The sequence below is a fragment of the Xenia sp. Carnegie-2017 genome, unplaced genomic scaffold (assembly GCF_021976095.1).
Source record: "Xenia sp. Carnegie-2017 unplaced genomic scaffold, XeniaSp_v1 HiC_scaffold_22, whole genome shotgun sequence".
NCBI classification, from domain to species: Eukaryota; Metazoa; Cnidaria; class Anthozoa; order Malacalcyonacea; family Xeniidae; genus Xenia; species Xenia sp. Carnegie-2017.
In genome coordinates, this window is record NW_025813485.1 from 11,384,183 (window position 1) to 11,411,783 (window position 27,601).

Genomic DNA, 27,601 nt, shown 5'->3' on the forward strand with positions numbered 1-27,601 from the left:
GTGTACGCATAAGTGAAATCTCCTAAAACTTTGTTAGCTTGAACAACATCCGTCATGTTTTAACCTTATGTCTTCCAATTGCTTTTTAGCTGCATCAATTTTGTGCGCAAGCTATTTCAAAAGTGCTTCACGGTAAAGCAACCTCATTTCAAAATTTTTATTTTTTGCAAAAATTTTACTGTCAGTTAAAGCATTTGAAGTTCGACTATAACTATTTCCAGCAAAGTTTTTGGAAAATCTTGCACGCTAATGACTTTCGAGACGTTTTTCAAACTGTTCAGGGTTTTTTTGTACACCCTCAATATCTAACTTTTGCACCTTTACAAAACCACATATGTCTTCATTGCACGGTTGTATTTGTGCATAAAACGTTCTAACAATGTGGAAAATTAAATGAACGGGATCCCGTTGAGTCACCTGATTTTTTCAGGTTCCTGAGACGATTGCTTAAATTGTCCAGCAAAGTGCAAAGATCATATCTTCATTTAATTTCAAACACCGCACTGCATAAAACATTCAATGTGGCAAATTGATGATCTTCATAACGTTATTTTGCTCTGTGATATCATAACGATGTCATTTCGAGTGATGAGGTTATAAAGTCATTTTACATATTCTTTGCAATTCAATCAAATAAATTCGTTTTACAATTTGGTGTCATAAACACCAAAAATAAGCAATAAAAACACATGTGCACAAAATTTAATAACTATATAATACCTTTATGATTAGCTTCCTTTTTCGCCTCAAGAACTTTTTTTGTCAAAGCCAGCTCACGCTGCGAGCCTTAACAACAAAAATATATAAATTTTGAATGATTGAAATAAAACTGCCGAGCTCATACAGAAGACTTGGTGTGGAAATGCTTGTAGTAACAAATGGGAAGGTTAATGTACTGCACAGTTTTTTATAAAAAAAGTTCAACTCTTGGTTTTCCCCACCCAATGTTTACTTGATCTTGAAATGACACAGAACAAGGGTTAAGACAGGCCTTTTCAAAGTTCAAGAAGTTCCCCAGGCACTTTTCTCTAAGAAGGCCGAGACCTTTTTCTCAGAACATTTATACCCATCTCGCTCCTACAATAGAATTCCATCTCATCGCTTCTGCTCCTGAGAAGACCGAAACCTTGTTGTCAGAATTTTTATACTCATCTGCTCCTACAGAATTCAACACATTGCTTCTGCTCCAGAGAAGGCCGAGACCTTTTTCTCATTCAAACTGACCTGACTGCAGCAGCATGATCAAGATAAACCCTATTGTTCATTCAATGTGAAAGATATTTTCACTACCACTTATACAAGAGTATAAAGTTGCCTGTATACTTCTATTTTTCATAATGAAAGATATACCAAACAACATTTCGTCCGACTTCTAACCATTGACATATCAAGTTTGGCATTCCAACATAACGCTATAGATAGCGTCTGTATCACGTCTCAAGCCAACGACTGGTCAACTAGCAAATGACGGGTGAAAATGCATGTTGACCGGCAAATTTCCTACCTTGACCATGAAGACAATTATTCTTTTGCATCGCTGTATTATTTCATATCGTCATTCATATTTCTTTTTAATTAGTGTGTTAAAATACACTGGAAAATGAGAATTAATATCTTCGGTACATACTTTTAAACAAGACAAAAGCTTAGCTATCTCTTGATCCTTTTCATTCTGTTTTCCGTTCATTAGAACCATCAAAGAATCTCTCTTCCTTAGTCTTATTACATTCCATTGCTTTGTTTTCCAAGTTTTAACGGCTTTATTTCGATCCTCCATGATCACATCCAATTCCTTCGAGCGGACTTCCAGTTTTTTAATGCAAGACAGGTCTCTTCCATTTTAGTCAAAACGTGAACATTAGACTCGAGTTTTTCCGTCAACGAATCGCAATTTTTCTTTAATTGCTCGTTTTCACGCACTTTTTCTTCAAGAAATGCGACGATTTGCTTTCGCTCTTGCAACAACGACGCTCCGGTGAGTTCTTTTGATGCAAAACTCCAGTCATGTTCACACTTCATGCTCGTTGAACACTCGTAAATTTCTTTCTCGTTCGACCAGCTTGCCTTGCAGGTCTTCAATAACCCTGCGAGCACGATTCAAATCGTCCACGTTTCCGCGTACAATACTCGACAAATCATGTCTCTGGTTTTCGCATTCATGATTTCTTCTTTTTAAAATGTCGCATTCACGAGATATATTTGCATCGCCTCAAAGACAGATTTCTCTGTTTCGACAGTTTCCAATTTTTCCATCAATTTTACGCTCTTTTCGACATATTTTACAATTTCTGTTCACGACTCAGCTCGTCTTGTAAAGCGAGCATCTCTTTTTGTGTTCCTCCAAGTTTTCTTGATGTTGTTTAATCAAGACTTGCATATTTTCATCTACTTTCTTCGCATCATCTTTCAACTGGAGATATTTCACGAATATATTCTTGCTCTTGTTGTTCATTACTTTTCCATACATTTTCCAAATTTAATGTTCTATCTTTTATTTCACCCCAAAGATTGAACGCGCCTCTATACTCCGCTGTATTTTAGTGTTTTTCTCGTAGTTTTCTCCTCAACTCTTCGTTTTCCACTCATCGACGTCAAGTCGCCTTGTGATTCTTCATTAGATGTCAAATTGTCGCTCTATAAAAGCAAAACGTACATGATATACATGAATGCTATTTACTAGATGGTATGTCCTGTATAGAAAAATATTCTCCCGAAGTTTCCAAACGACCCGAGGCTGCAGACCATGAAGGGACGTCTTTTGACACCGAGGGAAAATATTTTCCTATCTTGACCGACCTAAAAGGTAAATAACGTTTTTATTCTTTCTTGTTTTGTTGAAGGCAACAGTCTTGTAAGATTGTGAAGTCGCATTCCAGGATGGCGACAAAGTAAACAATCAAAACTTCGCCGTTCATTTTACTTTGGACAACTCAAAATTCACATAAAATTGATCATTGTAATCAAAAGTTGGCCAACGATTTCCTTTAAAAAACAAATCAAACAACTTTTCACTCAGGTATTTAGCTGCAGGATTAGCGACCACGATCAAAGATAGTGAAATCTTTTCCGCTGCTGCAGCCACTCAAATTGCGGAAATACTAGTATTCAGCCAACTGCTGACTTGTAAAATAAATAAATATATAAATTTCTTCGTGCGATGAGATTGTCTAATACTTCATTTAAGGAAAGAAATTTGAAATAAATACTTGAAAGTCATCCTGTTTCATCGTGTGCTCCAATTCAGTACGCAACGAAGCAATAGACTCTTCCATAGAAGCAATCGTCAGTTCCTTTTCATTAATACATTTCTCGTGTTCTTTCCTATGAAGCACAGTTAGGCAAAAACTATAAGGGACAAGTTCCATCAAAAAGATATAAAAAACCACTACATATATTTGCGACGAAAAAAAGTCCGTCCTATAGTTCAAACGTGAAGTGAGATCAATGCCGAATTGCTGCAAAGTTAGACAAGAAATTTGAAGTAATTTACAATGATTATCAAAGATACTGTAGAGTTTCAAAAGTAGCCTCCACCTGAAAGTAACCGCCTCGTCGAAAATAGTCGCTTTGTGCCTCTTTTAACATTTAGTAAGAATCACAAAAGTAACCGCCTTCTTTATAGACCTTGCTTTACAACATTTATACTTTTAACAAAATAAAAGGTTGATGTACATTTGTGCGAACTACCACAAGATTACACAACTTTGAACGCAAAAATACCGTTCATACAACGTAGATTAAGAGCTAGCCATTGGAGTCAAATGATGATGAAAATGACAACTTGAAACTGAGCAACCCACCGAAAATAGCCGCCCTTAAGGTCACTTAATTTGAATGTAGCCGGGCGCATTCTATTGAGACTAATCGGTATACAGCTAATCAGTTTGGAACGAGGATATGTTAACTACAAACAGTCAATGTTTCTTCACATGGTCATGTTGTGTTGTGTTTAAAATTGTCTCGGAATGAATCTCAGACACACTATGGAAAATTATCAAAAACATCACTGCTTGGTCTCACGCCACTTTCTAAGCCCTTTCCATTCCATCGCGTGGTTTCTGCAACACAAACCTGACTTCTTCTATTTCTAATAATAATTTCGCGTTGCGATTACGTTCCATCAAGGTTCTTTCAGCTATGTCAAGGGACCTTGCATGGTCCGACTCCATTTTCTGACATCTATAAAGATTGGAAATACCAAAATAATTGTAGCCAATACGTAGATGTTCAACTGTATAAAAGGCAAAATTGAATCAAACTTTAGCGTCGCATTTTCATTTTCAGAGGATCATTAAAAGCCTTACTTGTTCTCGTATTCGTGAACAAGAGTTGTCTTATCCAACTCGCTGGCATGCTGCAAGTCCTTCATTTTCTTCGAACTAAAAATCCGATAAAACTAGAATCTCATACACAGCAGTAAAGTATTAGTCATATTTCATTTCAACTTTCTGGTGTTCGCCTCTTCAAAACAAAAATCTTCTGAAGTAAGACAAATAATATCGTAACTTTGCATGTACCGCGTGCATAATGTCAAAGTGCCCATGTAAAGGAAATAACTTCTTTAGATAGTTGAGTCGAATTTAGGAACATTTTCAATATATTTGATATGACGAAAATTTTATCTTTATGGGTTTTTCGGGCCTAGAAGTGGGTGATTACCACGCCGGATAAGACGTAAAAAGGAGAGCACATTCATAACGTAAAGCTGCATTGTACAGGTTTATAGAAAACTAGACGCTTGCTCAGGCGTACACTCGTACTTTGTAAAATTTTGTAAACAACAAAGTCAAAATATCGATAATATTTCTTGCTTTCATATAGGTATTTAAAAGAATATATTGCACCATGCTATAGGTTGTAGCGTAGCCTTGTCTTTTTTGCGTATATATTTCGCATCCTTCGTATTGTTTGTAAAAGGACGGCTTCAATGTTTTATTGTCGAAGAATTATATTTTGTCACTCTTGCAGTCGCCATATTGTAAAGCGCAATGCATTCTGTCAACAAAGTCGATTTCTCGACACCAAAAGCCATCTCCACTCGTGCCCCTCCAGAGCACGAGTAACAATAAAGCTGTTTGGCGAAATCTTCCTAAAAAACCGCAGTATAAGTTCAAGATGCCGCACGGTGTATAGTTTGACGACATCGTTTGAGCAAAAAATCAAAGAAAACATTTATAAAGTAAAGTCAATAAAGACAAATTTTCAACCAATCAAATATCTTGCAAATATTCTTAAAATCGATTTAGGAGGAGTGTCGAACATGAGCAACATATGCAGGCTTGCAGTAGTGCCTTTCATTAGGGAGACAGTAGCTATCGAGAGCATGATATTGAAGTTTGAAAAATAAGTTATGTATAGACAAGGTTGAGTCACCAATTTCAAAATAAAAATTTCACTTTTGATCAAAACTTAAATCGCATATTGGTTCAATTATCTTAAGAATATCAAAATTTAATCACTAATCCTGACACAAAACCTTGCTTTCTTTTCTGCTTCTAGGCACTCAATTTATATACTGCACGATGATAAACACTTTAAGTCCTTTCGTATACCTTCAAGCGATCATCTTTCAAGTCTGCAATTGTTTTCGTCCTGTCTAAACCGTTCCAAGATTTCTTTGCAAAGATGCTTTTCCAGCAATTCATTGTCAACTAATGAAGTTTGACCCGACGCAGTTTCTATTCCAGGTTCTATTTCTTCGTTCCTCAGCAGTTTATGAATGTTAATCAACACCATCTGCGTTTTAAAGTGCTTACCTTTGCACTGAGATATTTCCTTAATGTGTAAAGAAAAAAGAATTAGGTAAGGAAAATTCTGTAAACAGTAGAGGGGAATAATGAGAAATCTCATCCACCGCCATCTTTCCTCTTTGGGTTGACAAAACAGATAATGTAGAAAAGCAGTGACGTAGCAGTGACGTAGATAATCCATACATTTACCCAGCTATGCAAATATTTCTCCGTTCACTCACAGGAAGCAATATATTTCTAAAGACATGGATAATGGTAATTCTACGAAATTTACATATAGAACGACTAAAACGTTTAGTCTGGTTACGGCATTTCATAGAAGACAGAGTAAAATACAGGCAGATATATATGAAGTCGTAGTTCTCAATTTTTGCACGATTTGGCAAATGTTACACATGATAGCTAAAGCAACACTTTAGTGTTTTTTACTTATATTTATCTTCTACATATCTAAGCTGGAGAACGCTCATTTTTAACCTCCATGTTTTCGGAAACTGCTTCTTCTTTATGCCGTGTTGTTTCAATGATAAAAGCTCGTCGTCAATTCAATTCCCATACGCGAGGAAAAGCTCTACCTACTGCAAAGCCAAGCTACAACTTACATGGTTACGTTGCTCCAGTGTCTGCTTTGACTGCTGTAACGCTGTTTGCAAATGATAAATCAACTGTTGTTGTCTCAGTGATTCTTGCTGTCTGTATTAAGATTGAACATGTTGTCAGTGCCAACAGAATAAACTATTGTCGGACAGAAACATAATATTATGTACCAAGTGCTTAGGGAGGATTAACCAATAACAAAAGCAAAGGAAGACACTACACGAGGGAGAAGTCATTAACCAATTGTTTTCAAATAACTTTACAAAATTTTACTTTTTGAAAACATTTTTCCGTTTTAAATGCTTAATTTCAAAAGGGCATGCACGCATCTACGAAACTTTTAATTGTTTTAGAACTGTTCTCGTGTTCCAGGCTATGTCTTATAAGAGTTTGTTTTTATCTCCCTCTCAACATTCAATCTTCACCGCAATCGTTCCTTCGTTGCAGCGTTTCGTGAAAACCGTTCACAAATAATGGCCATATTTACAGATGGTGATAAATACCTTAATTTTAATAGTTCGTCGCGACTGGTTATCGCTTGGCCAAGCCTATGTTCTAAGTCCTTGATTAACGTCGAAAAATTCTTTTCTTGCAATTGATTTAGTTCGTGCGCCTGTAAAAGTTGACATTGTAATTTGTCCGCAATTAATTTCCCGACGGCTCTATTCTACAAATCTATTCATCCATCTGACCGTAATGGCTTTTCACGTGAGCTTGAGAATTACAATGATGCAATCAGATCTCTTGTCACTCACAAACAGAACTGAAAAATTTCTAAAATAAGCTACTCTTTCTTGAATATAGGCCATTCCTATGAAATTTTTTGAAATGGATATCCTCCCTTTGAGATTATCCAAAATGGTTTCTCCCCAGTAAATTATTGAAATGAAGACTCTCCTTCGAAATCACTGAAATTAAGACGCTTCCTAGGAGATTTTAAGAAAGAGACTCTCCCTTGGAGATTCTACGTCAATGAAATGGAGACTTCTCTGGAGATTCTTAGAAATGGATACTCTTTCTTAGAATTAGAGCTTTTCTGGCAGAAAAAACTTCGGTTTTGGTTATTTTTTGAAACGAAAAACATTACAAACGTATTAACTCAATTACGAACATGACGAATTGACAATTCAGGGTAAGCCAACGTCATGATATTACCTAGTTTGCAACGAGTTTTCACGGATTTGTGGTATTACCTAGTTTTGCAACGAGTTTTCACATATTTGTGGTATTACCTAGTTTGTACGAGTTATCATAGATTGTGGTATTACCTAGTTTCGTACGAGTTTTCACATATTTGTGGTATTACCTAGTTTCGTACGAGTTTTAACAGATTTGTGATATTACCTAGTTTCGTACGAGTTTTCACAGATTTGTGATATTACCTAGTTTCGTACGAGTTTTCACAGATTTGTGGTATTACCTAGTTTTGTACGAGTTTTAACAGATTTGTGATATTACCTAGTTTCGTACGAGTTTTCACAGATTTGTGGTATTACCTAGTTTTGTACGAGTTTAACAGATTTGTGATATTACCTAGTTTCGTACGAGTTTTAACAGATTTGTGATATTACCTAGTTTCGTACGAGTTTTAACAGATTTGTGATATTACCTAGTTTCGTACGAGTTTTAACAGATTTGTGATATTACCTAGTTTCGTACGAGTTTTCACAGATTTGTGATATTACCTAGTTTCGTACGAGTTTTAACAGATTTGTGATATTACCTAGTTTCGTACGAGTTTTAACAGATTTGTGATATTACCTAGTTTCGTACGAGTTTTCACAATTTGTGGTATTACCTAGTTTTGTACGAGTTTTCACAGATTTGTGATATTACTTAGTTTCGTACGAGTTTTAACAGATTTGTGATATTACCTAGTTTCGTGCGAGTTTTCACAGATTTGTGGTATTACCTAGTTTTGTATGAGAGTTTTAACAGATTTGTGATATTACCTAGTTTCGTACGAGTTTTAACAGATTTGTGATATTACCTAGTTTCGTACGAGTTTTAACAGATTTGTGATATTACCCTTTGTACTAAGCTAAATGCAAAATAGAGTATTCTATTCTCCCGACATCATTTTCGAAGCGTTTCCTTAAACAATTTGCGGCCGTTAAACGAAAAAATAAAACCGAAACAATTGGTTCTTTGGCCTATAAGTGTTGGATGCATAAAAGGCTTTATCGGTTAATTATTGAGTCTTGGAGACACTCCTTTTGAGATTTTATGAAATGGTCACTTAGATCCTAACTTGGACATTCGCTGAAAAGAAAGTCTCCGCTGAAAATTTTCGAAAATGAAGACACTTCCTTGAAGAGTCAGTTTTCATCGCTCTGACAATGTCTCATATGACCAAATTTGCAAGCAGCAACTATCTCTCTATACTTCTGCTTAGCTTTGAATATCAAACGAATCTTACAGCTTTCAATCTAATCCTTAATTCTTCTATCTCATTTGATCCATCCATTGAAGGAGTTGTCGCGTATCTTTCCATATCTTTTAGCGAATCAAGAACTATTCTTTTTTTGAGAGAAGACCGTTTTCATTCTTTAGAGAATCCCCGTCCACCGTGATAGAGACTATCGCGTTTTCACAATTCACATATTCTTCTTCAAAGCATCTTGATCCCTGTCAAATGGAAAACTATGCTATTAACAATAATTCAACTAGTGCTTTTCAAAACATACGAATACTCCGTTTCACTGTCATTGGCAAACTATTCTGATCACTCTTCGACAGCCAAAGAAATTTTTAGTAAATCATTTGAAATTTTGTGAAAAGTTAGATTCCTTGAGTTCTAAAGAGACAACTGTTTCATTCACGCTCGCTTCTAATATCCAGGGATATGAATGCCAATGAAGTAAATAGTGTGTGATCACAGTGCAAATAGTTTCAATGGTATTCCATATTTCACAAATCTCAAAATAAATGATGAATGAAGTTGCTCGAGGTGTTATTTGACCAGACCAGACCTGAATATTTTTGCCATTTCAGGAGGGAGGTACTTTTCTACTATCATTAGGCAAACTCTTGTGAAGTGCTAACATGAATAGTGCCATGCAAAATGTGTTTGAACTAGGAGCACGGCATTAATGGAAACAACAATTTTAGTATTTTTTGTACATGAAAAAATTAATCTGTTATACAAGTTAATGTTACTTTTCATGGCAAATTCATGGGTAACTAGTTACATCTTTCACTTCCACTGAAGTCAGCGTTACTGTAACTAGATAAAATTTTTCAAAAAATGAAACTATAATGCATTACTCTAGTGGGAATCGACCACTCTACTTTTCTGCAACTTTTTCATTGCTTAAAAACATACATTTCAAACTAGACAAATTTATTGAATCGAGCACACCATTGCCTGCACCTTGTAATTTTTTATGTATAAGATTCTGGAAGCTGATTATGGTTCATATGCAAATAATATAACCATTATCAACATACTAAAGGAAATTTCTAGCAGGAAAAAAGTGAAAAATATCATAAATAACTGCGAAACAATATTTACTAATGTTTTACTGTGACTTTGTAATGGTATGTAGTAAAAATTTCTAACTGAATAAACTTTCACTGGAAACTAGTTTCAATTTCGAAAATGTTAACTGAAACTGCAAGAAGTTACAAAAAAGTAACTTCTATAGCCCTGACCCATAACCAGCAGTTGGCAAGTACAGTCACCTGGTGTTAGACTGAGCGAAGTGCAAATATATTGCAAAAGGGAAAATTAGGGTTAGGATTATTTGCTCTTGGATTTCTCTTAAATGTCAATTGTCATTTTGCCTCTTGGGGTGATATAAAATATATTGTGTTAGTTATCGTTATATATGATAACAAAAATCATTATTATTGAGAGTTATTCTGCTTCTTTACTCAAAAATTCTTACTTTTTATCGGCATGCAGCTATACAAAGCTATAGACAATCAACAAAAGTATTCCTACACACAAACTATGTAAATGATGTAAAAGTTTACCGTTCACCTGCATTGGAATGGGTCCCGACTCCCCAACGTATATCACTGCACTAGCATCGCATAAAAAATCAGCTGTCATTACTTTGATTGCTCAAGATCGCAGTTTCTGTGCAAATGGTCTTAAAGAAAACCAACAGCTAAAGCTGTATCCTGTAATCAACTTCACAAGTCAGTTGAAGTTGAAATTGCCATATTAGAAATTCAAGTTGATGAAAGATCGTGTTTCCATTTGAAATAGGAGTACTTCATGAGGGGAAGGGGAGGTTAACGCATAGACTATCTTATACTGCAGTCATCTACACTGAACACGCAACCCAGTCTTTATTATCTTGGTAAAATAGCATGAAGATACAACTGAGAAAAACCTATTTACATGTAAGAACGGTTTACCTCTAGAAGTTCGTCGGTAACTGGTTTATTAGTGAAAGTAAACTAAATATAAATAAAGGTTCGCATAAATAAACGTTTTTAAAGGTATAGCTATTAATGCTTGCTCGAAATGAATGTTATCATTATTATGATAAGAAAACTTGTCACTTCACTTGAGATTCAGTCTTGGTACCATCCCCAGTGCTAGCACTCATGGCTGTCATAAACTCTCAAACTCTGAATCTTGGTATCGAGACTAAAATTTCAATGGGGATGGCTTACACACATGCAAGATTATATGTGGAATGGGTTGAGTATCACAATCATAGTGAGCTTATAATTTGGAAGCTTATATGCATGGGAGCTTATGCATGGTGGAGGGGAGAGCTCATAGCGGAGCTATACGATATTTAAGCTAGCATTAGACGACAAACTCTTTTAGCTTTGCTCAAAATATGGTTCAATATACAAATTTAATGTATATTTAAAGTTCTGTCCCTAAAATTTATCGTTGTTTACTTAGTCCAGCAGCTCAAATTGATTAATTACTTCGAATTTTTCCATGATGAAGATGTCTGTATTTTTATCATATAATTATTGGAAGCATCCGGAATTTCAATTGGGGTGTCCCACCGTAATACTTAATGATTAATCTACTTATCATCCACAATATTTTTAACCTAACTCAGATAATAACAAACCCTATTAGAATCACTAATCCATCTAAATTCCTTCCTGATCTTTGTTTTGCAAACTTTCCAGATAAACTCTGAGTGTCGACTGTCGACAGTACAATCCCTCGCAGCTTTTCTGATACGTCTGGGCCGTCTGGCAATATAAATACTGTGCATTAAAAACCTTTTGAATTATAATCTCTAATAAAAATGAATGGTCCAGTGGTCCAGTTCAACAGATAGTTAATATTCCTGCCAGAAATTAAAACTTGTGCTTTTCAATGTTCTTTTTCAATGTAAGTTCATTCAATTTCTACTAAATATACCCTTACGAATGAAAAAGTGACAAGAGCATTATCCATTTCTAAAAGTTGGGAAAACAGAGATCTTAGAAAGTTTTGATCGATTTCAATTTATTCAAGCATGCCAAATTGTGTCTATGTTTGCTTATAATCAACTCTACCGTTATTTTTCATCTAATTATCTGCTTTAATCCTTATTAATTTAGACTTAGACCTACTGTAATCACTCTAAACTCTTGGCCGGAACTACTAATACATTTGTTTGTTTTCATTGATAAAAGGAAGGCCTTTGACACCATTGACCATCAAATTCTTTTATCAAAGTTTTGAATTTAATGTGTGGATATCATGATAAGGGGTTATTTTGGTTTTTATCGAAATGATCGTCGACAAAAGTTCTACGTCATTGGCCAGACTTCAAGAAGTTCATCCGCAAATATTGGAGTGTATGGTACTCACAAAATTCTGTTATGGAATAATTGTTCCATTTTTGCTTTTTGTTTAATGTTTTAAGGATCTTCAAAACTTCTTGAGCGAAAGTTTACCGAGAATGTTTGCAAATGATAGTGATACCAAGTTTACAAACATAAGTTTTTGAAGTAATTCTCTTTCTGAATTTAAAATCTTGAGAATTTTCAACAGCATAGTCAAAACCAAAGGAGATGACAGTAAATAAGTCAAGCCCTAAATATTGACGGTTTGTGGTCAAACACAGCCCCCTCGTCACCCTAGAAGATGCCCTAGCAGCCAACACCTACGAGCAGCCAACATCAAAGATCGTATACTAACTACATATTTTCCGAATTACGATACAACCACGTCGAAGATCTCAAATTACATAAAGTACCTTTGTGCCTTATAAACGGCACTATCACTTTCAGAACTGTCATCCCGTGGTGAAATTACAGACTAGTTATAGAAACGCCTTTCCTTACTTCCGGCTTAGTGGTCTTGGTGTAGGCGTGAAGCCTTAAAGCGCCAGTGAATCAATTTATAAAGTAAATCAATTTATGTTACTTCAGTTGTAGGCAGACAGTAAAACAATTCATCAACTTCATTAGTAATAACAACATCTTCGATCAAAGAAAGACTCAGCATATTCAGTGAGTTACACAGGGTAAGTGTCAAATTATTATGTCACACGATAGGAAATATCTGCGACAAACAGACAATGAACGCGAGCTCATTTTTCTGCTCTTAATTATCCGTCGCGTTTTATAGTTCAATTATCAAAACGTACAATGCTTTAATGACGTTCGCAAGTTCGTTGACAATGATTCGCTAGTAAATTAGCATATATGACGATGATATTTAAAGATAGTTGACATAGTCATCATTGCATAACGAACACGAATGTTTTTCTGTTGACCAATTTAAATTTTTTGTCAATCTTATCCACGAACCTTTGATTGACGCAATGTGTAAATGTAATAAAGACACCTAAAACAGTCTCAGTTACCAATGTGTTTTTGAAAAGCAGAAGAAAGGATGTTTTACCACGCAAAGCTCAGGCAAACTTACATGCGCAAGACAAGATCAATTATGAAGGAAATGGATATTACGAATTTATTTCTTGCTATGTATAAAAAAACCCATCAGATTAAATATGATTGTTCCTCGCTTAGGTAGACGAAGGAAGGTGCATTGATTCGTACAAACTAACCGCAAACCTATTTGTCATGACGTACTGTATAGTGTATGTGTACGAACATGGCATTCATCATATTATCACAGATTGTTGAGTGTTTGCGGTCTGCTGCAACTTCCACATTAGCGCTATCGAGAGGGGGATTACAATTTTCCAAAATGATTTCGGTGTTCTTACTTAAATCGTGGTAGGAAGATTAGAATAGATATGTTTTTTACACACACTTTGTGAGTTTGTGCCTGTGTAAATCGGAAATGCGTCTATATTAATAGAAATATGTGTCGTTTACAAAGAATTAAAATATATTCTACTCTTATCTTATAATGCAGTAATGCTTTTATCATTTGAATTTGGTAAAAATTACTTTGACTTGCACTGAAAATGGAGCAATTTCTATCATGAAAATACAAACATCATCTTAACTCAATCGTTCACATGCCTCAAAGAAGAAAAATTAGGAAGAAAGTATGCGAATGAGCTGTAAGTTAGTGGTGTCACACTATGGTGACAGTTGTGGTACGATAAGCCGGATAAGGAAACTAACTGCAACTCATTCGAAAAACTTTAAGAGATACATAATCATCAGGGGCAGATCCAGCGTCTGGGCTGACCGTGGCCCTGTGCCGTAGCGAGTGCCTTCGGAAAAGCGAATTCCGGCATTTTTAATGTAGAATATAACAATATTTTAGTTATAATCTCATCTAAAAAAACTCTAATATCGCCATTTTTTAATTCTGTTCGGATAGAAGAATAAAATTTTACTTACTTTGTGGTGTCTGATGTAAAATCAACGCAGTTTCCGTACCTTTCTGTAATCACAGTTACATGTTGCCGCAGTAACATGTTTTCTTCTCATACTGTAAGCAGTAGATTCAATCCAAAAGTGCAAACACTGTATAAAGTGATACAAAGTGCGTTATATGTTGCGAAAGAGTTTGCTGGAGTAAATAGCAAACAGTGAAATTTTCTGCAGCTTTTCTAAGTTAGTCTTATTTTTTTATATACATTATGAGCTGTGACAAAAAGCGACTATAAAACAGTCAATTTTTATTTTCCATAACAATGATACCATCATTTTATGTCATTTTTCATTATGTCAGTATGTTTTGAGTTTCCTCCTAAAAAGTAAGTGGACACTTTTCCTTTATGAAGAAAAGTGAGGGAGTTTAGTCTGATGCCCCAAACGGTATGACCACAGAAGGTTAAAACAACATTCATTCTAAAAATACGTTTGCGGTTTGAGTTATGTGATAGCATGAATGTGTGTCTCCAGTCATAATATACTGCGGTTAGTGGAATAACAAATCGAAAAAATCATGCACTGAACGTTTTTGACCACGTGTATATCACCACAAGTGAGGGTTTTTGTCAAAAAAATTATTAAAAAGGTCGAGCAGTTCGGGACATTTTGAAGGTGCAGGGTGTAAAATGAAATCTTCGTCAGATGGAAATGAACAATCATCGCTATCCCTATCACGAAAACCGCAAAAGGTCTGCAGCGCGTGCTCCTTTCTCTCGACGAGTGATTTTCCTTTCATGCTTCCACTATTTATCTGATCGATAATGCCAGCTTGTTCAAACGATGATTTTCTACACCAGTCATACTTCCAAGTTCGACCGGATGTAACATTTATAAAAAACTCGCGCACGGTGGCTGTATTTCTCATAAGTAGAACGCCAGCGTTCAGCATTCTGTCCTTTGGTAGCCAGGAAATCAGAAGGTCTATCTCTTTAGAAGGCATAGCGGCCTCAAGAGATTTTTTCATGTCTATGAAGGCTGCATCTGTATCGATCCAAAGCAACAGTTTGCAGTCAGGAAGATACTTAAAAATAGCGTGTACTTTGTTCCAAACTCGGTGACACGGTCCAGCATGATGGAACCCATACGTCTCTTCCAGATAAGCGTAGCCGTGCTGCTCTGCATACTTTTGCTTGTTCATGTGTAGTCGAGGAAGGTTTGGATTAAGACATTCCGAATAAAATTTGTGGCTTCCTGCAAGTCGTAAAGTCAAAATAGTAAAAAGTACTTGAATTGGTCGACACTCGGAATGAGAACAAAAAATCGTACCATGTTTAAAATAAATGTGCATATCCGGAGTAATGAATGAAATGATGCGATTTATGTAAAGGCACGTGATAATTATAGAATTATTAGGATGGCTCCTAACTTCCTATGGCTATGAAAACTACCGATGCATATTATTGAGTTTTCAGATTATCATGAAACATCTTCAGCTACTTCACAAGTCACGTTACTTAGACATACTTTGGATAAGATATGATGATACAAATAAATGAATTCGTACACTGTACATGCGACAATTTGGTCGGGCAGTAAATTTGTACAATAAATCTAAGGCAATGGATCATGTCTAATTAGCAAACGTAAAACATTATTCCTAGCAAGATGTAAATTCCAGAAACTTAAAAACTGGACCGACGCTTGCTTTTTGAATAACAACTGACAGTTTTACAACTTTCACGCTCTAGCTCCTGTTGCAATCATCAAACATCGACGTGGCGTTCGCCTTCCCACGTTCAAGCACAGCATGAGGTCTTAAGAACACTTTATTGCATGTAAATTTGACTGCAAGTCGTAAAATTGCATTCATGAATAATCTATAAACATGGCTTATATTTGGCTTCAAAAACCTTCACCATAAAACCATAAAAAAGTTTTAACAATTTTTTACACAAATATGCAGTTTACCGGTTAAAACGTACCTGTTAAAATACAGCCTTCATGTTGCCGACAAATATGGCGATACTTATTATTCCAATTTTTGAAAATGAAGGACGGGTCATATGAAAAATTGCTATGACTGATAACGTCTAGAATCTCACAAGGCAATTTTCTTTTCCTTCTATAAAACTCAAACAAACGATCTGTGCCAGGAGGAGCACTATCATCCTCTTTGGCCATTACTTCAGCAATACAAGACGCGTTCTTCGCACACGACGCCCAATTTGTTAAAAAGGAAAAGTGCCTAAATAAGCTGAATCCAACCACATTGACCACACATTGTCCTTCAGACAAGTGTCTCGACGTGCTCAAAAACATGTACCCTTCAAGATTCAATTTTTTTGAGATTGCGGCCAACAAAAATGACGGTTCGCTATGCGGTTCAATCCAAACAGCTTCGCCGTACATGTTTACCATTTGTGTTAGTACAATGGGTTTTATTGCCGCTATATGATACAACCTGATGTGAAGGGGATGATAATGGTAAGGAAAAGGAAAGACCTTCACGTTGAGTCGAGCTTGACGTGTCAAATACTCCGATTCACATTTACGGAGATTTAAAGTCCATATAATGAGCACCAATTCATCCATGTCTTCATTTTGAGCGAGAGCTGTGTCCATAAATTTCAACAGCCAGTCGAATTCATTGGAGGTTATAGCGGTTACAAAATGATAGTTGTCTTGTTTAATTCGATAGTCATTTGCATTAGCAATCAGCAAATCTTGATTATTGTGAAGCGACTGGATATAATAGAATAGGATAGTCACAGCCAACGCAACTGTAAAAACCTTATAGATCTTTCGTAACCTTAACATGACCTACACTTCATGTGTACAGATAATAGAAAGTCCGTATGAACGCCAGGAATTGCCAATAATCTGGAAGTTCCCAAATACAAAGGAACAATCAGTTCAGCCAGTCAGCATGATCTTTCTACATTTAAATGAAGCGAATGGAATAAACGCTTTTGTTGAATAAAATATAGAACAATTATTTTTGATTTTTTTAAATCGTACAAACAAATCATCTAGCAACGCTTATTATTCTTATACTCGCGTATTCTAAAAGCTAACTCACATCGACAATCATTAAGTGCTACATTTGTAGTAAAATACTTCAAATCAAGCTATAACTGGAGTGAAAATGCCCCTTATGAATAATTATGTGGTGATTTTGAAGACGCCCTCTGTTGTGATGGGTGAGCTTTTAGAATCCAGACGTTAGATGTTAAGTGGGGTTTGTTTTGCCGCTTTGCAGTTTTGCCAACTGCAAGGTGGTGGGTTCTCTCACTCATTCATATCAATAGAATTTTGCAAAGTCAGACTTCGAGTGATTGGATTGTACTGCAGTTTAATGTCCATGTTACGTATGTTTAGTACACGCAAAAACGCAAAACTGTTGAAAATTTTTCTTCTACTTATATTTTTAAAAACTACATGAGCACTTCATATATCAAATTTTTCAATCTTTCCAAATAATATTAAAAAAACACGTTTCAAAAACCAAGATAATGGGGTATAATTTAGTATCTGACAGCTCTGGCTATAATATATACAGATATATTCGTAGAATCATACTAAGATTGCAAATTGTTTCATTTTATTGGCCATACTCCTTAACCTTAATTTCAATAGGTAGTGAGTAGCAAAAATACAAGGATCGGATTCCATTCTTTTCCCCCAAGTTTCCCACGACATAAACTTGATTGTTTACGTGATTTCCATGAAGTGATATCGCTTCATAGAAATCTCTAGTTTGAACCTGAAATGACGTCACAACGGTTGCACAAGTTATTGGTCGACAGGTTCTATTCTTTCAGACAGCCTCCACAAGATGAGGAGAATTTGCCTATCCTGCAGGTGCATAAAGTATTGTAAGCTACGTATGTGGACACATTGCTACTTCTGTAGCTCATATAACGCACAAGTACAAATGCTTTTCTGCTACTGGGAATTTGACCTAAATTCTATCAGCAAAACATGGACAGTAATTCACCCGTAGGTTTAGCATATAGTGATCACGATTAAAATTTCACAATAGATTGATTTGTAAAACTAACAAATGAAAAAATAACAGGAAAGTATTTACACGCCTATGCCGGGCAAACCCAGGCTTGATATTTTTCGTTTTAAGGTTGCTTGCACTTTCAATGGTCAATTGTTAGCACTCTTTAGTCTTTACATCGATATCCTTTTTAGTAAGATAACGTACATGTATAAAGAGTGCTTTAGTGACCACGTGCATATTACCACAAGTGAGGATTCTTTTCGAAAAAATTGTTGAGAAGGTAAAGCATTTGAGGACATTTTGAAGGCGCAACGTGGAATATGAAATCTTCTTTAGTTGGAAATGAACAATCATCGTTGTCCTTGTCACGATAACCGCACAAAGTCTGCAACGCGTTCCTCTTTCTCTCGACTAGAGATTTTCCTTTCATGCTTCTCTAGAGATTTTCCTTCTCATGCTTCTTTAGTTCCATTCAGCTGATCGACAATGCCAGCTTGCTCAAAAGCTGATTTTGTACACCAGTTATATTTCCAAGTTCGACCAGATGTTACATTTATGAAAAACTCGCGCACGGTGGCAGTATTTCTCATAAGTAGAACGCCAGCGTTCAACATTCTGTCCTCGGGCGGCCAAGCAGCAAGAAGATCTAACTCATCAGAGTTCATAGCGTCCTTAAGAGATCTCTTCATATCAACAAACATTGCATCTGTATCGATCCAAAGTAACAGTTTGCAGTCAGGAAGATACTTAAAAATAGCGTGTACTTTATTCCAAACTTTGTGGCACGGTGCATCGCGATGGAACCCGTACGTCTCTTCCAGATAAGCGTAGCCGTGGTGCTCTGCATACTCTTGCTTGTTCTTACGTAGTCGAGGAAGGTTTGGATTAAGACAATCCAGAAAATATTTGTGGGCTCCTACGAATCAAAGGTTAAAATACGTCAATTTCGGTGAATGAATTGTTTTACCAGGAAAAAATCGAATGAAAAAGCACTTTAATTTTGAAATACATTCGTGTATTTCTGAAAATATGTATTCAGTGCAATTTTGTGTGCAGGCATGTGACAAATTATGCATGATTAGGATAATTTATGATGCAATATAAATTACGATACATAGATGCGAGTTTTGAATCATGATTCATGATGAAGCACGTTTGATGGCTATATTACATGTTACACTACGTAAACTTAATTTTGATAGATAGTTATCGATTTGATTGGAATCAATCGATTGAAAATGTTCATGTCGTACATGCAAATTGCAGAAGTTTGAATGAGACAGTAAATTCGCGTATAAAATCAAGGGAGAAATATGATGTCTAATTAGCAAACATAAAATAGTACCTCTTGCGAAAAGTTAACTCCCATAAGTTTAATTCAAAAACTAGAATAAGTTTTGATTTTAAATAACAGCTTAAAATCTTATAAATTTCACGCTCTAACTCCTGTTGCAATCGTCAAACATCGACGTGGCAATCGCTGTGCCACGTTCAAAAGCACAACATGAAGTCTAATAACACTTCATTGCATGTAAATTTGACTGTTAATAAATCATACATTGTGTCCCCGTACATAAATTTCTTTTTATAATGCCTGTATTGTTAGCTATATGGGATTTTGAAATACAACAATCAGACTTGAATAATGTATGCCTGGAAAATCAAAGATGACTAAAATAAACAGCTTTTTAAGTGGTCGGAAATTGTCATATTTCGCAGAATTACGACGAAATTCTTTCATACTCTGTCGGGGCCCGTCCACCAACAATAGCAATAACAATAACACTGTGGAATCTGAATAAGTTGTCAAAAAATCCAGGTCAGCCACGTTTTTGAACAAGAAGTGACGATGAGATTGACGATGTGCATTGTTACATGTTTGTAAATGTAGATCGTCCAGGTTGGTATAGTCCTGAGAAGGACTGTTTTTGAGAAGGACCGGGTTCAAACCATTTACTGATGTGCATTGTCATAGAGGGATTTAGCAAACACGACGTATCGTCTTAGATGGCGTCAAAATGGCGTAGATCCATATCTCCGTGTTTGCTAAATCTCTCTATTGATTAATTAAGAGCGTCTATGACACTTTATGACTTTCATCGTATTTTCTCGAACGTACAATGTTTCACCCATTGGTTTCACCTAACTTTGTAACAAATTTTCTTCACTTCGTGTAATTATCAACATGACTTACGGCATGCGTCATCTCAGCCTATGCAAACTGCTTAGAAAATGGGGATGGTATAATTGGTATTTACTCGTATGTTTATGTTGGCTTTGGACACACTCAGAAACCACTGGCGACGGCCTACGCGCGTGCCATTTTGAGTTATAAGCTGCCATTACTACTTAAAAATCCGTTTAAGAAAGAGCTTAACGCAATAAACAGTGAAAACATACACGCGAACGCACAAGCTAAACCTGGTGAATTTTTGAAATCTTAATAGTTAATAATTCATGGCAGCAACACTCACATAAATCGACATAATTGCAATTTGAAAAATGCATTTGATAACTTTTGTTAAGGCAAATTGCCCGCCATCATTAGCGAAAACCTTGTGAAATAAACTTTCAGAAGGTCCGATCGATAGTCCTTAAATCGACTTCACAAGAATTTCACGAGATCAAGATCTGCGAGTACATGCCAATAACTAATCGTCACGCGCTCAAACGTACAGAATTTTAAAAGACTTAAAACAGAAAACATTGTAAACTCAAGATTCGAATAAGATTTGAGTTACAAACAATAGACAAGTTTTCGACATCAACATTTCGACTCTATTTCAAAGTTATTATCGAGTAAGCTTGAAATGGAGTATGTTATCTCTTATAAATTTTCTTCATATTCTCATTTGTAGGCTCTTGGGTAATTGTTTAAAATACTTTATAAGACAATGTCATGGTGTTCAGAATCAGAGATTTTTGCCAACTTCATTAAGTTTAATCCATATAAAGATAAAGTGTTTAAACATCCGCTTTCATTTCGATGCATTTCACAAGAAAACTGCCATAACGAAACAGCGCAGGAATGTGCGGATTAACACAATAAATACAGCACCAATCGAATGTTAAAATACCACTGTTTTATTATTTTGGCGTACATTATACATCTTGTGAAATGGTACAAACACTATTTACGAAAATTGTTTCGAAGATCCAGAATTAAATCGTCGAACTTTCTTAAATTTTGCCGTGAATTTTGTGCGTGTTACAGCCTAAAGGTCATAAAAGACATGTCGCGTTGATCCAAATGAACAATAAATAACGCCATTTCCGTTACATTTTCCGCAACTTCGATAGGAAATTTATTAAGAAACACCCAAACCATGGTATATAAGCAAATAACAACTGATAAAAATCATTTGTCAATGGTGTTGTGTAAAGCAAAAGTTATCAACTAAACACATCTCAATAAAGGTCCACACAAAGGTAAAGTAGCAACGTACATAAACATAATTTCATCAACCAAATATAATTTCGTAACTTAGGCATTATATTTTATAAGTTATAAGTAATTGGAGGACACATTTTGCAAACAGTGTTTTTAACACTGAAATGTCCATTATACTCCGTAAAGATTAATTCTGTAATAATGATAATAATAAAATTCGTTTAAACAATCTTCAAAGGTATTTCATCATACATAGAACTGTATATAGTCCAAAATCTGCGACATGATTTATAAGTCAGGAAATTAAAACAAAAAAGTTGATGATTGTCGTGATGTATTTGTGCATATGTGGTGACTCATAGCGCATGACGGTGTAAAAATTGCCGTTGTTTTCTGACTGCTGGTTCTCATAAAACACTCGGACAACTATTTGAGGCTTGAAAAACAAAGTACGTGTTAATTGTAATGTCTGAGTTTTTTTGAACTTTGACCAAGTGTATAAATAAATTTGTCAGCGAGCTAACACAAAATTAGCTGCAAACGTTTTCATTATAGTTTTGGCTTGTTCGCCCTGCGGTCGTTTCATTTGATTCGAAGGCGTAGAAAGCTGTGTTCTTAACCATTTTTTGCGTTTTCAATTATGGGCGGAAAACAAAAAATGAAATTAACTGATCTACGAAAAAATCGCATTCAAGTAACGCGTTGATCATATCTTGTCTCCATGAAAGACATGGACTTTCTAAGGGTTTTTTTCGTTTCGTTTGTTCATCTGCGGCCATTATTAAGACTTTGTCTCCGTATGGCAACATCAATGAAACTATCCAAAAGTCAAAGGACCAGAAAACTTGGGAAATAGTTAGAAGAAGGTTTAAGGTGCATGCTCATGTCTGAGGACTGTTTGCAAGAGACAGAAGACTGAACTCAAAACGGACTGTTTTCGTTTTGATAATGATATCAAATCACTTATGCAGCGTGTTTAGAAAGGTGAGAACGTCAAAACGAAAAAAAAATTGTGATAAATAATACGAACCAAATTGATTAGAATAATCCGCATCTTATTCATAAGACTAATGTCAAAAAAAGATCAAAGATTTGAGACACTTGGTTCAAAAGATTAAAAAATGCTTTACATCAACCCTTATAGTCACGATTTTAAAGAAAAAATGCACTAATCTATGGCATAAACAATTGAAAAAATCGACAACATATTGCAGTCTAAAGTCTAAGCTCTATAACTAAACAACTCAACCAACCAGATGTATAAGGGACATGTTGAACGATAGGAATTTCGATGATTTCGATTGTAAATAGAACAGCCATGTTGAAAAACATTTAATGCACAGTCACAGAAACAATGAACAATAAAACGGAAAGGATGGTCAACACAATACAAGTGAAACAAACACAACACAAGCAAAGACAAAAGATTAAACAACGACAATCAACAAAACATTTGACTTCAAAACCAGCTACCAAAGACTTCGCCATAAAAGAAGGTTGAACAGAAAAATCCGATGTATTATGTCTTTGTAGCTATGGGTGTAGTAAGATCGATAATTTTTACTATGGGTGTAGCTATGCTATATATGTTGAATGCCGTGCCTGAAATATTGTTCGACTGATTATTCATGCATAATATATGAATATGCCCCCCCGAAAACCAAATTATCAATATTCCTACACCAATGTTTGTATAGCTCACTGAACTATAATAGATAATGTATAACGACAATCGTGTCTTTTGCTCTAAAGGTTTAGCTATACCATTGAACTAAAATGTTATACATTATCTATAATAGTTCAGTGAGCTATACAACCATTGGTGTAGGAATATTGATAATTGGGTTTTCGGGGGGGGCATATTCATGTATTATGCATGAATAATCAGTCGAAAACAATGGTTTCAAAGATACGGCAATATCAAGCATATATGATTGTGAGCCCTCCCTTTGATGAGAAAAGTTCAGCCTTTATTTCTCGTCAAAAAACATCATGGTCGCCGAAGGCTTCGCGACGAACAGTCATTGACCTGTCAGCGGTTAGCTAAATAGGCGAAGTTCAACAGTTTTGGTGCATGTTTGAAAATTTCGCTGTTTTGTGAATTGCTATATACTTTTGACACTAGCCATACAACTTAACCTAAAATATTTGACCACCTTTATAAGTAATAAACATTTAAAATAAACGACAATTTTTTTACGATAAACATATTTCGACTTACATTACGTCATCTTAAGGATGAGAATGACTCGAAACATGTTTATCACAAAAAATTTTGTCGTCTATTTTAAATGCTTAATCAATCTGGTGTTTCTCAGATCATACGGAAATATAAGTAATTATTATACACAGCAGCTGACGTCGAAGACGTAAACGACGTATAAAAATTTGTTGAACTGACATGGGAATCGTGTAACGAACTTTTTCCGGTTTTATTTGCCCATAGATAAAAATCAATAACAATTTTACACTGACTTTGTCATTTTCATATCATGCTATGTAACTCTGTTTCTTGCTGCTCCCCATTATAACGGATACACGCTGACATCCATTTTACTGGTGCCATCAAATGATTTTGTCAACATTAACGCCTGTATTCTAAAAGGTCGCTCACTGTCACACCCACTGAGAGAGGCTTCAAAAATACCTCAATAATGACCTCATATCTGTTCGAAGACAGGTACTCAGCTAATTGCTTGGTTTGAAATATTTTACCAAAAATCTTGCCATCAATGGAGAAATGAGTTTTCGTTTCATTACAAGAAGCGAGCGCGAATTTTGTGTCGCGCTCAGCTCGTGTGGGTTTTGATGTTAAGTCATCTTTCGAGTTGACAGCTACGTCCAGCTAACATCTTAAAAAAAATTCCTCACATCGACGCCTTTTCACGATTATCATGGTACGAACAATATACGAGAAAATAGAAAATAAATCCTACTTCACATCTACCTAAGATATTATAGCTTTAATTAGTAAAATGAATTTTGATTATTTGTGGACGTAGACCCTCTTGAGAGACACTTCCCACAATCAGCAGATGTTAGTCTGATATCGTGCGAAAGTTATTACATATCATATCGCTTCCAAATCTGTACACACCTGCTGAGTAACGTAAAAAGTAAAGATGTTATTTCATTAAGACAACACCTACACAATGAAGTTACGTGAATAACAGCGTGTAAAATAATCGAACGGCGATACGTTGCAGAGAAGAATCGAGATGCTTCGAACGAAATTTCCAACATCCAGCCTTTAACAGGGAGGAATGATCATTTAAGGAACGTTCTTTGAAGATTGTTATTCACTTTAAGAATAATCAATTTGAAGGAAAGAGTTCAGATTATGTACAGTAAGTTATTTGGACATTCTTAATCACCTACGCCTGTACCTCTAGGAACTCACTCGCACTCAATGCGACACAAAAATGTCGCTCCTGTCAACAATCGCAAAGTCATTAGGGAGCTTAAGCAAAGACTACGAGTACGACTACGAGTACGAATTACGTCATTTTGGCGCGGAAACATTGTTGCGACAACAACAACAAGTATAGCCGTCATCAATGTGAGTACGATGTTTTGTAAAAAATTCGTAGTCGCGACTACGATGTCTTTCTAAGCAAATAAAGTAGGTATATTTCTTTGCTATAACATTTCAAATCAATTAATCAGTATAGAAAAATAGACTCATTCGAAAAGTTTTGAGGTCATTTTAAAGTCCATCTCAGGCAAGCTTTTAGAATACAGACGCCAGACTCGAACCCAATTATCGACATCAGAGAGACGATCTCATGATTTTGAAAAATTTCAGGGAAACTTCAGCAACTCATTACATCATTCTGGTGATAATTTGGAGTATAATGAGTCAAAGTAGTTATTTCGCATTACTCATTGCACGACATGAGCAAAACGACGTTTTTTGCCTTGAAGCGAAATATATCATGATGCGCGGGATTGTAGAATTGAAGCGTCTACCTGGTTAGTTACTGTTACGAAGGATAAATTGTAATTTTTTTGGCTAGTTTCCATAACCTGAGAAAATTAGCCACTTCTCCATATCTTAAATACTGATATCTTGCAGCAGATCGATGATAACTTTTGCTGGCTTATCAAACGCTACGAAAAAATTCGCTGCTTGTTACAACCTTTCGTAAGTCTGGATTGATAGATCGCACAAATTTTGCACCAGCCAGGTTGCAAGACCTCAGTTTATGATGACTATATCTACTTCGCAATTTATTCATCACTTAATTTGTAGTGTGTATATATTTGTGCATCCAGCAAGTAATGTCTCTGCAAAGTCTGGATAATTGTATGCGTTTTTTTTCAGTCTCCCCTCTGGTGTTGTTATTCGCTATGATTTTTCTTGCCTTCGGTTTAAAAGAACAAGACCTTTAATTTACTGCTCATTACATTCGAATATTTGATTATATCAATACAGATGCGGTCAGATGATTATCTGCCATCTACATTACAAAATGCATTATGCAAAAGAACAAATTTGATAGCGTAAAGCGAAATTTATGCGCAAATGTCGACGAGTAAATTGCTGCTAATCTAAAGTAATTATATCTTGCAGGTGCATAAATAACTCGGCGGGATGGCAATGGATAACGAGAACATAACGGGGCTTGGAAATGAAACTGGGTCCCATGGCGATCCTGATCTTACCCCATACCTATTGGGTCTTTTCATTGCGTTCTCCTCGGTCATTCTAAACGGCTTTCTTCTCCTCGTTTTGGCTAGGGAGCGCAAATCTTTTCTGCACATGCGCGTCACGTACTACATTATCAATTTGGGTGTCGCAGATTTGCTCACGGGCGCTCTCATATTTTTTCTCGTTATGACACGAGTATTTTATATTGACGTGTCACCTTTCTTCGAAACCATCATGGTGATTTTGAACTGGACAACACTGCAGTGTTCGTTTTACACGCTACTTATGATGTCGTTCGATCGACTGGTCCTCGTGCTGTACTCGCTCAGCTGGTCCCGTATTCTTACCATACCGCGTACAGTCTCGAGTATCGTGGCCTGCTGGCTCGTCTCCATCGTCGGAGGCATCTGCATGTATTTCTATTCAGTCGAGACTCGGTTAGCGATCCTCGGCTTCGTCGAAGTATCAATCCTTATTTTCGTATGCAACACTTTGTTCATCTATCCAGTGTTAAAGAAACGCGAGAAAGCTCGTTGCGTGACGACCGTCAGTCAGACGCAATCGGACGTATCAATACAGATAAGGCGAGTCTCTAATCCGATACGTTACGATCACATGTCGAGAGTCGTGATCACGTTGATCGTCCTACTCATCGTTACGCAGTTGCCTTTCATCATTTGCATGCAACTGAAGCTGGTTCATGAACTGTCTGGGTGTAGATACGCACAGATTGTCCTCACTGATTCCTTCGAAAAGGCATTTACGTACACACAAGCCTTCGCCGGCTTGAACTTTGCCATCAACCCTATTATTTATGGCTGGAGAGTAAAGAAATATCGTGAGGCGTTTTCCAATACACTTTGCTGAATTCTACTCGAGGTCTTGCCTAAATAGCGATACATTTTCTTACAAAAAACATGATTGAGAGTAGACATTTTCTTAGCGATCATCAATCTTGCATGGTGACGCAATCACGGTGAACTTCACCCTAGAACATCGCCGACTTCGATGCTTTCGTGACATTAATGGCTTTCTTGGAAAATTTTCGAGTTTTTACAAATACAACCTGGTCTCTGATTGAGAGTAGACCATTGACGGACTCGATTTTGGCAACTATTCTACAGCTTGTGATATTTAAAGTGGGTGGTGACATAATCAGACATTGAATCAGGATGGTGCAGCAGTAAGAGCAAGACGACTATAATAAAACAGTTCGATAGACCGTATAAATTGCGCCACCTGATTTTTCGGCTGACACCAGAGCCAGCAACACGTAATTCATGTGAAATGTGCAGAGCCAAATAATAATTTAAATTTATAGAAAAACAACTTGAAACTCTTGTGCTCTTATCACAACTAAAACAACTAGATGTATATATGTTGAATGAAAGCCATTGCGATTGTGAAAACGAATTGTAAATATAAGGTTAAGTAGTGGGAATGTAATTAAAAAAAAAGAATGATACCATAATGCTCTATCCAACAACTGC

At 36.0% G+C, this 27,601-nt stretch overlaps 2 protein-coding genes and 1 long non-coding RNA gene across 8 annotated transcripts; 1 reads left to right on the forward strand and 2 right to left on the reverse strand.

The window, feature by feature from the left end:
* Positions 1-1,727: 1,727 nt before the first annotated feature.
* On the reverse strand, positions 1,728-10,515 carry LOC124447039. Its single transcript, XR_006948588.1, has 9 exons — positions 10,333-10,515; positions 8,767-8,975; positions 6,851-6,960; positions 6,353-6,443; positions 5,553-5,775; positions 4,305-4,379; positions 4,072-4,179; positions 3,207-3,321; positions 1,728-2,634 (listed from the first exon to the last, which is right to left on the reverse strand). It is a non-coding gene; the product is annotated as an uncharacterized LOC124447039 (long non-coding RNA).
* Positions 10,516-12,574: 2,059 nt separating this feature from the next.
* On the forward strand, positions 12,575-27,574 carry LOC124446137 (melanocyte-stimulating hormone receptor-like). Of its 6 annotated transcripts, none has more exons than XM_046996952.1 (3): positions 12,583-12,787; positions 24,599-24,807; positions 26,034-27,574. In XM_046996952.1, exon 3 carries the CDS (start codon positions 26,055-26,057, stop codon positions 26,976-26,978), a length of 924 nt encoding a protein of 307 aa, XP_046852908.1. In that variant the 5' UTR covers positions 12,583-12,787; positions 24,599-24,807; positions 26,034-26,054; the 3' UTR covers positions 26,979-27,574. The 6 variants fall into 6 exon arrangements, with proteins under 6 accessions (XP_046852907.1, XP_046852908.1, XP_046852909.1 ...); XM_046996953.1 differs by lacking the exon at positions 12,583-12,787 and adding an exon at positions 20,872-21,498; XM_046996951.1 differs by lacking the exon at positions 24,599-24,807 and having other exon boundaries at positions 12,575-12,787.
* LOC124446136 lies at positions 14,351-17,023 on the reverse strand. Its single transcript, XM_046996950.1, has 2 exons — positions 16,043-17,023; positions 14,351-15,311 (listed from the first exon to the last, which is right to left on the reverse strand). The coding sequence occupies exons 1-2, from the start codon at positions 16,875-16,877 to the stop codon at positions 14,665-14,667; spliced, it is 1,482 nt and encodes a 493-aa protein (XP_046852906.1). The 5' UTR covers positions 16,878-17,023; the 3' UTR covers positions 14,351-14,664.
* Positions 27,575-27,601: the final 27 nt, after the last annotated feature.